General features: G+C 42.4%; 1 protein-coding gene and 1 long non-coding RNA gene across 14 annotated transcripts in view; one reads left to right on the top strand and one right to left on the bottom strand.

Annotated features, from left to right (window-relative positions):
• Positions 1 to 7,356, top strand: part of EML4 (EMAP like 4) — a 154,114-nt gene extending 146,758 nt beyond the window's left edge. For 8 of the 9 annotated variants that reach the window (XM_060169605.1, XM_060169610.1, XM_060169609.1 and 5 more), the window contains 3 exons: positions 443 to 541; positions 3,505 to 3,635; positions 4,552 to 7,356. In XM_060169605.1, the coding sequence (XP_060025588.1) occupies positions 443 to 541; positions 3,505 to 3,635; positions 4,552 to 5,025 (704 nt within the window). In that variant the 3' untranslated portion in view covers positions 5,026 to 7,356. The remainder of the gene's footprint in view (positions 1 to 442; positions 542 to 3,504; positions 3,636 to 4,551) is intronic. The other variant, XM_060169607.1, reaches the window with a different exon arrangement.
• The window catches only part of LOC132531648 (uncharacterized), a 28,326-nt gene that overhangs the window by 5,223 nt on the left and 10,067 nt on the right, over positions 1 to 13,036 (bottom strand). For 4 of the 5 annotated variants that reach the window (XR_009544152.1, XR_009544154.1, XR_009544151.1 and 1 more), the window contains 4 exons: positions 10,091 to 10,224; positions 8,369 to 8,453; positions 7,913 to 8,048; positions 3,496 to 5,198 (listed from right to left, as the gene is read on the bottom strand). This is a non-coding gene — a long non-coding RNA (uncharacterized LOC132531648). Of the gene's footprint in view, positions 1 to 3,495; positions 5,199 to 7,912; positions 8,049 to 8,368; positions 8,454 to 10,090; positions 10,225 to 13,036 lie in introns of those variants that run through there. The other variant, XR_009544155.1, reaches the window with a different exon arrangement.

Genomic DNA, 13,036 nt, shown 5'->3' with positions numbered 1-13,036 from the left:
CAGTAAAGAGCAGGCTGCATGGACTCTGAATTGTGCAGCCACTGCACACTGGCCCCTCTAACCTGAAGAAGCATGTGCTACTTGGAGCTGGCTAAGGAATGAGAATCTCAAAGTAATGAGTTCACTTGAATGTCATGAGAAATTATTCAGGGGGACTGATCCTGCTCTGAATGGTTCTGTATTTAACAACTTTTCCTGGAGGCAGGAAGGAGTACAATGGATGGGCATTTATGCATTTTAAAGACAAAACAACTTCAGTGGGAAACAGTTTATAGTTCTATAAACCGTGTTAAACACTTTCTTTTCCTTTCAAGTGTGTCTTAACATTTTCAGTGTATGGATTATAAATACAAATAAACGTGGCTAGTTTGAGTCAAGATGCATTTTCAAATACATTTGTACACTAGCACTGTGATTATACTTCCTGTTTCTAAATTTAAAGGGGACATTCCAAATGGCTGCAAACTAATCAGGAATCGATCAGATTGTAAGGACATCGATTGGACAACATACACCTGTGTGCTAGGCTTTCAAGTCTTTGGTAAGGACATTGCACTTGATGGGAAAAGGCGATTTGTGGTGTTTTTATGTATAATACTTAAATTTCTAAATGAAAAATAGTCTACATGTGTTTTTTTAATTTATTTTTGAAGTATAGTTGAATTACAATGTTGTGTTAATTTCTGCTGTACAGCAAAGTGATTCAGTTATACATACATATACATACTTTTTCATATTCTTTTCCATTATGGTTTATCACAGGACATTGAATATAGTTCCCTGTGCTATAGGACCTTGTAGTTTATCCATTCTGTATATACCAGTTTGCATCTAACCCTAAACTCCCAATCCAACCCTCCCCCACCCCCCTCCCCCTTGGCAACCACCAGTCTGTTCTCTATGTCCCTCATTCTGTTTCGTTTTTTTTTTTTAATAGAGATGCAGAGTGTATTTTTTTTTAAATATCTTTATTGGAGTATAACTGCTTTACAATGGTGTGTTAGTTTCTGCTGTATAACAAAGTGAATCAGTTATACATATACATATATCCCCATATCTCCTCCCTCTTGCATCTCCCTCCCACCCTCCCTATCCCACCCCTCTAGGTGGTCACAAAGCACGGAGCTGATCTCCCTGTGCTATGCGGCTGCTTCCCACTAGCTATCTACCTTATGTTTGGTAGTGTATATATGTCCATGCCACTCTCTCACTTCTGTTTCATAGATAAGTTCATTTGTGTCATATTTTAGATTCCACATATAAGTGATATTATATAGTATGTCTTTCTGACTCACTTCACTTAGTACTCTTTAGTGTTATCACTATTAATGCACAGTTCAGAGAAACTGAATGTATTTACGACTGAACCAATATGAGGTTTATTCTCTGCAGAATTCAGCAGACTTTTGGTCCCCAATAAATATGAAAGACAATTAAAAAGGAAAGGCATTTACATAATAGTATAGATTGCCTTTCACAATTTTTTCCTGCAAGTGAAAATTGAAGCTTTCAAATTTGTAAAGGCATTTTCAAAATTACAGCTTTATTGAGATACCATTCACATACCATATAATTCATCTATTTAAAGTGCACAGTTTGGTGGTTTTAGCATATTCATAGGATTGTGCTCTTCACTATCTGACTTTAGAACATTTTCATTACCCCAAAAAGAAACTCTGCCCATTAGCAGTCACTCTCTCCCTCCTCCTTCCACAACCTCCCAGCAACCACTGATCTTTCTTTTTCTAATGATTTGCATATTCAGGACAGTTCATATAAATGGAATCATGTACTATGTGATCCATCGAAACTGACTTCTTTCCTTTAGCACAGGTGTTGAAGGTTCATCATGTTATAGCATGTATCAGTACTTCATTTTACGGCTGAATAACATCCCTTTGTATGGCTGTACCACATTCGGTTCATCATCAGTTGATGGACACTTAGGTTGTTTCCACTTTTTATTATAAATAATGCTGCTGTGAACGGTTTTCGTGTAGACATGTTTTCATTCTCTCGGGTTATACCTAGGAGTGGAATTGCAGGGTCAAATGGTAACTCTGTGTTTAACCTTTTGAGGAACTGCCAGACTGTTTCCCTAAGTGACTGCACCATTTACACTGCCACCAGCAGTGTACGAGGGTTCTGTTTCTCCACATCATTGTCAACAGTTGTTATTCTTTTGCATGTGGGTGTCCAATTATCCCAGTACCATACTGACATATAAAGGCATTTTCAGTAGACATTATTTAAAGATAAAATGTGGAGATCATTCCTAACCTCATGTTTTGGACATTTCTAGAAATCTGTCCTTTGACAGTTTTCTCAGTCTTTGCCAATCTGTAGGAATCCTTCTGAGAAAGTTAGGATTAAAAAGAGATGTTATACTCGAATTAGAATATTGGATATGGATGTGGCGCCAGTACCTAAAGCAATTCCCAAAATATTAGATATTTTTCCATTAACAGTGTATCTCTGCCTTCTGAAAAGTTGGACTCTCTCCTGCACTCTGATGGTAGATCTGAACATTTCTTTATGCTGTGTGCATTAGAAAAATAATCCATTATGGATACTTGTTCTAAATACAACTGCTACTGAGATGAAGAAGCCTACCAGGCTTGGAAGAAATTAAAACAAAATAACCCTGACTAGTCCGTAAACAAATTCATTATTCTGGGTGAAGCTGAAGCAGTGGCCAATAGCTAGTAACTTACCTTGTTATTTTAGTGAAACAATATTTAATTTACTTATTAAGAGATGTCAGTCAAGAAGTGTTTCATCTTTAGTGAATTTACAAAAAAAAAATTGTTCTCTAGAGCAGTACTGAACTACAGGAGGCCAGCATCTCAACTGTTATATATTGTATGTTTTTAGTCTAGTAGAGGTTTGTGCTGATTATGTTGAACATGATCACCAGTGCCTCATAATGATTCAGAATAATTAAATTTGCTGTGTCAACCTTTGGACGTAAGTAATGGTTTATGGAGACTTCTATGGATAACATGATAGACTAGTGGATGGCCTATACATTTCCATTAAGAATCTCTATGAGGTGTTTTTTTTAAGTGCCTGCCTGAAAGGGAGCAGAGTCCACTTTGAAGAATTAGTGCTATGGCATTGTTTCTGCACTGTGCTACAGAAATAACTGAGAATTTCCCCTCCAACTGGAAACTTTAAACAGGAGGAGCTTATGGTCAAGGTGAGACAAGCTAAAACTAAAATTATTTATTAGCACCACCTGCTGGTTACTAGTATTTTTGAGTCTTAAAGTTTAAAGTCTTAAATTTTCCATCTTGAGGTTATTTCAGTTTATGATTAGATTTTGGATAAAATTTCATCATTTGAATGAAGTATTGAGCCACTAAGAAATCTTTAAGGGAAATTTAGCAGCTAAGAGTTTGAACACGGATGAAAATTAAGATTCTAAAATAAACACACGTAGCATGGCAGTTGTATTTTTCAGGCTAATTTTTCTACCCCCCCCACCATGTTTCCATATCAAAGGTGTCTGGCCAGAAGGATCTGATGGGACAGATATCAATGCACTGGTGCGATCCCACAATAGAAAGGTGATAGCTGTTGCTGATGACTTTTGCAAAGTCCACCTGTTTCAGTATCCCTGCTCCAAAGCAAAGGTAAAATCAACTTAATGAAAACTAGTGTTATAGGGCCTTTTGTTTGGGGATAATTTTTGTTTGGGAATATATTGTGTCAATGGTGGGAAAATATTCATAGGGTTACTAATTACTGTCTGTGATACTACAGTGCTTGGGGGGAGGGAATAGGGTCATCTGTAAGCATCCAAGCAGGCAGTGCTTGTCTTTTCCTTCCTCATTAAGGTAAAGGAGAAGACAGAGAAGCCACTTGATGATGTTTTATTCATTTTTGTTTATTGTCCTTTTTTTTTTCATTTTGATACCTTGGTAGTTTTTTTTTTGTTTTTTTTTTTTTTTGCGGTACGCGGGCCTTACTGTTGTGGCCTCTCCCGTTGCGGAGTACAGGCTCCGGACACGCAGGCTCAGTGGCCATGGCTCATGGGCCCAGCCGCTCCGCGGCATATGGGATCCCCCCAGACCGGGGCACGAACCCGTGTCCCCTGCATCGGCAGGCGGACTCTCAACTACTGCGCCACCAGGGAAGCCCGATACCTTGGTAGTTTTAAATTTCTTCTAAACATATTAAAATATTTCATTTTTGGTACATGATCAACATTATGACTCCCAAATTGTCTCTAATCTTTCCAACCTAGTAAATTCTCCCCTAGCCGTCTCAGTAGAATAGTCACTAAACTCTAACAAGTATGCAGAAGAGACATTTATTTTTTTTACAGTCTGAAAGTACAGCTGTCCAGTTACTTTGTTTCTCCCACATAAATAGGTATTAAAAAGAAAATTACTGCTAGCTTTATTCCTTAGAGTCAATGACTTGTGGTTTTGATCTAAATTACCTGTTTCACAAACTGAATGACCTCCCTAACCTAGTCACCTCCATTGCTGTAAGTAGGCATGTGAAGAATGAGTTTAATTTTCCTATCTGATTTATTTCATGTAGGCTCCCAGTCACAAGTACAGTGCCCACAGCAGCCATGTCACCAATGTCAGTTTTACTCATAATGACAGTCACCTGATTTCAACTGGTGGAAAAGACACGAGCATCATTCAGTGGAAACTTGTGGAAAAGTTATCTTTGCCTCAAAATGAGGTTGTAGCAGATACTGCGCTCACCAAAGCCCCCATCTCTTCCATTGAAAGTGTCATGCAGTCTGATGCTCCCACACCACCTCCCTCCCAGCCGTTAAATGAGACAGCTGAAGAAGAAAGCAGGATAAGCAGTTCTCCCACACTTCTGGAGAACAGCCTGGAACAGACTGTGGGGCCCAGCGAAGACCACAGTGAGGAGCAGAGTGAGGGGGGCAGCGAAGACCTTGGTGAGCCTGTTTATGAAGAGCCAGCCCATGAGATTAGTGATGAGCAGAGCGAAGGCGCTCTTCCCGGGGACCAGCAAGACCCTTCACCCCTGTCCTAACACCAGGACTTCCACGTGACTCACTTTTTTCCTCCAACTGCATGATGTGGTCTTGTGATAAAGTTTCAGATAACAGGCCAGGAAGTGATGGAGAATCACTATTGACGGAGATTTTGGTTTCCACGTAATCTGTTTTCAATAGTCTTATCTTCCGTCTCTTAAATGCAGTCGACCTAAAGTTTCGGTTTGATGTGTGTTGAAAATTAACCAAACTTAATAGTAGGAAAAGACTGAAACATTAATTGTGTCTCGGAAATTACTGTGTACGTGAGTGGTATGATGTTAATACTGGAAACAAAAATAGCGGTTGTATAGATTTTAAATAAACCCCTCATTATCTGAGCAGGTTTTCTTCAGGAACAAGCAGAGGCATCACAAACACTGTTACTCATCTGCTGGCTCAGACTGTGCTACTTTTTTTTCCTGATGCTGAAAATCAGAAAAACAAAACAAAAACCAAAAAAAACCTTCTCTTACTGAGATTCCCTCCCACCCCAAATGTCTAGTGGAAATTTTTTAGTTAAAAACTTCATTAGTGCCATGAGCAGTGGTGTTGCCTTCTTAAATAATAACACCCTTTTCTTACGTAGCCAGCAGATGGCCAGATGTGCTTGTTAGTCTACCATGTAGGTGCTGCCTTTTCTAAGTCCCTTAATTTCCTGTGTGCAAATCTATTTTATCTTAGAACTAAGAAAGCAGTGGTTTGTTAAAGAGCTTTTAATGTATATTAAACCATCGATACTCCGAAATAATGGATTCCTCCAAGGATTCCTTTGCTGGCCTAAACATTTTCAAATGTTTGGCATTCAAGTGAATGAACAGAAGAAACCGCACGCCTATAAAATTACACTTGGCTAATCTTAGCTTAGCCTTCATAATTTGCTCCTTCAATAACAGAAATATTAATAAAGTTTAAATGATTGAATTGGTGCTTGAAATTCACTGGTTTAGGTGTAATTTTTATACAGATTATTGAGGGATAAAATACTCAACAAATGGCAAATTCTTTTTTATATAAGTGTGAATAATAGTCACAGGCATTTTTTATAAATTGCATACTAACAGACCTGCTATACACAGTGATCTTTCTCTGGTGGAGTTGCTGTAAGCCTTGCAGTTCTGATGTGGCTATCCTCTGCTGTTTGGGGGCAGTGCATGTGTTGTTATGCATTGGATAGTTGTTTTTTTAAGTTTTGTCAGATGATTGTTTTTCTTAAGTATGTGTTTCCTATTTTCAAAATAATTACTGACAAATATGCATTTCCTATATATTTGTTTATACTTTGATTATAAAAAAAGACTGTTTTATTTTTTAACTTGCAATGTTTTGATATCTTTTTTTTTTGGTTAGATCATGTTTAGAAACTTTGGATGCGTTCAAAAGTCTTAAGTATGCAAGTGTTTACGTGACTGTGCCATTCCAAAGTGCATCAGAACTGTCATTCCCTTCTACTGTCTTCTCAGGAGTAATACAAATCAGGTATTTCATCATCATTTGGTAATACACAAACTTCAGTGAACTCCCAAGGACACTCACGACATTTGTATTCACATGCTGTATGTAAGGGTGTGGGTATGTGTGAAGGGGTGAGTGTAGACACTCACTCTGTGTATCTCTATATAAGAAGATATGCACCACACTGAAAATACTCAGTGTGTTATCTCTGTGTATAGATATATGTCCATGTATTTCTCTTTCCTTTTGTTTACAACTGTTCAAAAAAAAAAAAACCTCAAAGTAGTTCTCTTCAGAAGAAGGGAGGCAGACTCCAAGCAACCCATCATTTTTCAGTATGTTTGTACATAATTATCAGAGAGCAGCAGTAGTATCAGGCATATATATTTGCCTATTAGCTGTGGTGACTGAATCATCAGGTCAGCATGTGCTATATACCCTGCAAGAAAAATACTATGAGATGAACAAGTAATTCTAGGAGAAGAAAAAGCATTTCGTTAAGTACCCGGGGGATACCACTCTCCATGATAAGCAGGGAGTTTATTTGGGGACATCAGTCACCTTTGGGGTTGCTGTGTACCATGAAATTTATATTCGTGATATCTTGGGTGGTAGTTTCCAAAGACACTACTAATACGCAGAAAGCGTTCCAGCTCTACTGCTGGCGACTACTGTTTAACAGTCAACTAAATCTGTGATAATGGTTGGAAGTGGGTGGGATTATGAAATTGTAGATGTTTTTAGAAAAACTTGTGAATGAAAATGAATCCAAGTGTTTCATGTGAAGATGTTGAGCCATTTCTATCATGCATTCCTGTCTTATGGCAGAAGATTTTGAAGATTAAAAAATAAAATGTTTCATTTGTCTCTCCAAACGTGTCTTGAGTCTTTTTTCATTTATACTGCTAGTTTCCATGACTGTCCAATCATCAGAAGACGTGACAGTTCAGAAGGACACATTTATCAGCTGACCACTGCCACTGCTATGGATACAGCTATTCTGGAGTGACAGACTCCATCTCATAATGTTAGAGGAAATTACTTCTCATTTATGCTTCCATTTAATAGGGAGTAGCTTTTGTTTTAATTTATTTCATGTCTACACTCTCTCCAGTGTTTGTTAGGTAATCCTAGTGATCCTGGTTACCTGCCTGACCCGCCTCCACTGCCTGCCTCCCCGGTGTAGCCTGCCAGAAGCCCTTGAACTCAGCGTCCCGCTTTCGCCATCTCTCCCGTGTTGCTTAGTGACACATCCTCTGTACACCGCAACCATAAATTAGCTGCTACAAATTTTTCTTTATGAAGCATTAGACTAAGAGTATCCCATACATTCCCAGTTTTACAGTCATGGAAATGATGGGGTTTTCATCATCATCTTATTCATCCTTGTTAACTATGAATATATGTTCACAGCCACTCGCATATACTAACCTGTGAGATGCTGTCTTGGGGCAGGAATTCCTCTTTCAAGAATTCAGAGACAAAACAGCTGACAGACACCAGAACCAACCCACTAAACAATATGATTTTTCTTCTTAATGAAAAAGGAGATCCAAAAAAGGAACCTCTATGGGGAAATAATGATGAATTAGATCTTGGACATATTGAGGTGTTTGTTAGTGTAACTTCTATAAGGAACTAGGTTTCTAGCTTAAAGGTGGAACTACAATGAGAGTTTAGGACAAGGACATGTTTTTAGGACAAAGGAGACAGGGCTGAAGAGCATGTGTTCAGGACTTGGGTGGAGCAGAGCAGAGCTGTTGCTGGAGGAGTCCCCGTGTGGCCAGTGCACCCCCAGACACCCCAGCTCGCAGTGACAAGGGGTGTGTTGCCCTGTGGGCAAGGGGCGGGCTGGAGAGGTTCAGGAACAGGCCCGCGTTCACTTACCCAGATAACTGCCACGCCAGGACTTCGTGTGTTATAACTTGGAAAGCTGGAGCCTCTTCCACTTACACGAGGAGAACGACATTCTCTATAAATGGAGGAAGAAGGAAAAGATGTGGGTGAAGATTCAGAGATTTTTGGAAAGGAGACGGGGAAACAGCAGAGGACTATGTCATCTCAGTCCTCAGTTCAGGAGAGGGTGAGGGCACTGCCCACAGCAACGCTGCACGTCTGTCCCCATCACAGAAATAGGCCCTGCTGAAGAGCCGCCTTTGTCCAGGATGCCCAGGACTGGCATCTTCAAGGACCATAGTAAACGTCTCCTTTGTAAAGGGGCAACTCCTGCTCTCCTCAGGGACTCTGATAATATTACACCTTTTGTGCTAATCAGTTCATCTTTTCCAAAGGAAACCTGAATTTCGACTCCACCCTCATTAATAGACCCCTACAGTAACCTCTGATACAAAGTGGACAAAGAAACTAAAAGAGAAAGAATCCCAAAAGGAGAAAACAAAGTTTCATTGTCTCTAGAAACATCAGTGTGTTTCATTTCTATATCCATGGGTGACATCCTCAGGAGACCATAGCTTACAGAACTGAACACGTTTGTGTTTTTTGTTTTAATTTTACCAATCCAAAAGTCTAGCAGAAAAACTTAAGGGTGCCACTTCTGTATCTCAAAGGACAAAAACATCAAGAAATGTGGAAAATAAGAAACTGAGTGCTCAATGATTACAATATGGCACACATCCATAGAACGAAATGCTACTCAGCCATAACAGCTAACACAACGTAACACTGAAGTGCTTTCCACGTACTAACTCATTCAGTTCTTCCAACAATCCTGAATTCGATTATCTCCATTTTACAGACGAGTAAACTTACAGATGAGAAGCCAGGTTACCCTAGTAGCAAGTGGCTGAGCCAAGATTTGAAGGCAGGTCCTCCTGCCCCTAGAGTTCCTGGGGCCAGCCCCGTGCTCTGCTGTGCAGCACTGCAGGAGATGCTCACTGCAGAACAGTTAATTTAGTGATTATTAGTAACAAAAAGAGAATGAAATGGGTTGAGCTGCTGGTAGGAAGGATTTGAGACCAGTATATGCAGAAACCACAGAGAGTGATTAGGCTTTGGAAAAAGCGTCTTTGGGCTCTGAACAGTGTCACAAAGTTGGAGGGACCCTTCCCTTGCACAAGTCCCCTCCTGTCATCCCTACAACTGGAGTGCGGGGCAGAGCTTCCAGGCATGCTGCGGCACCTGCTGCCAGTGACTCCCTGCCCTTCCTGCCTTTCTTGGCTCCTGTGTCCTCAGTCCCTGATGTTCAATTTAAACCTATTTGTGTGGAGAAGCTGCTCCTTCCAACCTTTGAGCAATTTCCATTTCACCAAAAAAGCAGCATAGTAGCTTCTTCCTTCACCAGTCAAGTGCTTCTTCCCCTTAATCCTCCAGCCCAGGCTCAGCCAGAGGGCTTTGATCCTGCCTCTCCTCTCCCTCAGCAGTGTAAACACGCAGTCCTGAAAATAGATCTTCCTAGGGAGCCACCCAGGGACAGGCGTGAATATGCATAACTGCCAGTGTTGACTCAGTATCTCTGCGGGATTACGCAGATTTCAACCCCTGGCAGAGTTCATTTTTGCCGGCTATCACACTAAAGGAGCTGGAGACAAAGTGCTAAAAGGGCCTCAGGGAAGAAAAATAACTTTTTAATAAAAAGCAAAGCCCTCATACCTGGTCATCCCGTTTCATTCCTGATGTTCCACCAAGCCATAGTGCATCCTGGGAAGGGTCAAAGCGTACTCTGGAGCCCATCTCAGCACAGTGATGCCCATTCAGCCAACACTGGGTCGGGCTGACTTGGAGACCTGGTTGGAAGCAGGGAAACCAGAAGCTGGCATTCTCTTACCGCATCAGCCGCAGAACTCTCTCTCGGTTAACGCAACTGTGTAAGTCGGATGACCAGGAAGGGCAGGGCCTCTTCCTTCTACAGACTTCACTCACTCTACAGTAAAAACGTATTGTGCTGCCAACACCTTCAAAGTGGTAGCCAGTCTGAACCCGGCGAATTTGTATGAGACTAGGAGTCATTGTTTCATCGGGTACATGTGCAAACTGTACTGGGCTCGGCGTGGAATCCAGCAATGAAAAGATGCAGGCCCTACCCTCACGGAGCATGGATCCTGGAAAGCCAATCTGGAAAGTTTACCAACTGTACATTTCCATTTATAACATTCTTGAAACAGCAACATTAGAGAACAGACTAGTGGTTGCCAGGGGACAGGGACGGAGGGGAGGGGATGTCACTACAGAGGGGCAGCACGGGGGTTCCGTTGTGATGATGAACAGGCTGCATCTTGGTTGTGGTGGTGATTACACGAATCTATAAGCGGGACTAAATCGCACAGAACTGCACACGCGCACACAGGAATGCAGGCAGAACTGGTGGATACTGATTAAGGTCTGTGGTCTGCATGGCTCTGTTGTACCAATGAACATTTCCTGGACATAAAACTACACATTATATAAGATGTCACCACTGAGGGAAGCTGAGGGAAGGGTTCACCAGTCTCTCTTTTTAAACTTCCTCTAAGTCTATAATTATTTCAAAATAAGTTTTTTTTTTAAATAATGATATAGAAACTCCCTTCTCTTTTATGCTTTTGAAAGGAATATGGAAACAAATATGGGCCTTAATACAACAAAAATTTTTAAATAAAATTTGTCCTCGTGCACTTGAGGTACTCCATCTATGATCAAATAAAACACTGCTGATGTGAAACAGCGCTCCCTGCAGCTTTCCCTGCCACTTCTCTGCCCCCACGGGGTCTGTGCGAGACTTCCTAGCTGAGTGTGGGCCTGGAGGAGCCCCAGGCAAGGGAGGGGCGCTGGTCAGAGGTGTGTCTGGGAACACAGAGGCTTTACCTGCTTGCCCCCCAAGAAGCAGCCAGTGCATTACCCCTGCAGCCAGAGGAGTCCTCCCCTTCGCTGGGCATTCTGCACCCCTTCTCGAGGCCTCCTCCTGGGTCCTCACTGGCTTCCCCTTCTGACTGCTTTGAGTGTCACTGATGCTCACTCCCTTTCTTGGAAATGCTCTCCTGAAGCCGCCCCACGGCCGCCTTGCCTCAGGTGCTTGGGCTAAATCACCTTCCCTTACTCAGAAGTAATAAAATGACAAGAAAAAGAAGAATTCCACTATATAGCAGGCCCTGGTGAAACTGCGGCAGAATTGAGATTAGGTGATCAGGCTTTCTCCTTTGAGAGCGATAGTCCCCTCTGGTTTCACTGGCAAAATCCATTTTCATGTGGCCTACTGTTTGCTGCCCATGAATATCTCAGCACCAGAATCATGAGCAGGAGTGCTTGCCAGGCTTTGACATTTCCATTTAAAAGATGAATTAATTCTGAGCTGAGCCAAGAGTCCCTTTTCTCTCGAAAGAATGTGTTAGCTTCCAGCCCTCAGGCCCCTGGAGCATTGGTGAGGTCTCTCTCATACCAGTCCCACTTGAAGGTGAGTCAGCCCTTCCGTGAGGGCAAGTCAGGTATCTGACATAAAAAACCTAAGGCTGCAATGAAAAGGGCATGTTTCACTGTGGGTTTAGGTAAGTTTAGGCCCCGTCTCCCCGGTCTCCGTCTGAAAGAGAGTAAGGGTTTGCCCACCGGGAGCATCTGATTCTCAGGGGAGAGACCTCCTGATGAGCTCGAGGGCTCTGCCCGCCCCTGCTCTGCGAGGGCCCTGCGTCCAAGGGGCTCGAGGGAAGCAGATGAGCTGTTCTTGCCTTGGGGTGCAGGGAAGGCTCTCCCCCTCCAGGTGACGGGTGACAGGTTGAGGCCTACATCACAATAAACAATGTTTGCACTGGAAGCCATAAGCAGGGCGACAGATTGTTAGGAAAGCCTGCAGATGGCTCTGTTAATAAAGCCGCCATTCACAGCCGCCCAGGCTGAAGTGGTTTCTATGGGAAACCCTCACACTGAAACAGAAGGAAGTTCTTTTAAATTATAGTAGATAATAACATTTTTTATTAAACGTTATCAAGTTTCAACACCGGGATTTGCCTGGGAGGACACTCAGGAAACCAGAGGGGCCATCTGCACTGCTGGGAACTATGACCCAAGCATGGGAGATTTCTCAGGTATGCCCTCCCTGTTCTGATTCAATGTTAGGGTCTGTTCTATGCCACTCATTCCGCAGCACTGGGGACACACTCTAGTGACCATGGGAGGACTGGGAGGGCAGCCTCCAGGTCACTTTATGGAGCTAGCCCAGGGCTTGATCTCTGGGCGTGTGAGCGACACTGGTCACATCCTCTTTCTTGAAAACCCTATCCTCTCCTGCCAGGCACCACCGGCTTCAGGTTTCTTTCTTTCTTCCCTCCATCCACCCTTCCTCCTTCCTTATTTCCCCTTCTTTCCTTCCTTCCATCTTCCTTCTGAAGAGCAGCAGAATATGCCAGTCCCAAATATGCCACTTTGGTATGTTGATTATTCTGAGCTGTAGGCACCTGAAAAACAGCCAATCCAATGAGAGGCTTTCTCTGAGCTCCCCATCTGCCTAAAGACAGATGCTCCAAAAGGAACTCAATTGTCAAAGATCCCCTCCCTGGGGCTTCCCTGGTGGCACAGTGGTTGGGAGTCCGCCTGCTGATGCAGGGGACACGGGTTCGTGCCCAGGTCCGG

This window comes from Lagenorhynchus albirostris, chromosome 13, assembly GCF_949774975.1.
Source record: "Lagenorhynchus albirostris chromosome 13, mLagAlb1.1, whole genome shotgun sequence".
NCBI classification, from domain to species: domain Eukaryota; kingdom Metazoa; phylum Chordata; class Mammalia; order Artiodactyla; family Delphinidae; genus Lagenorhynchus; species Lagenorhynchus albirostris.
Note: the sequence above shows the minus strand (reverse complement) of the source record. Positions and strands in the feature narration are given on the sequence as shown.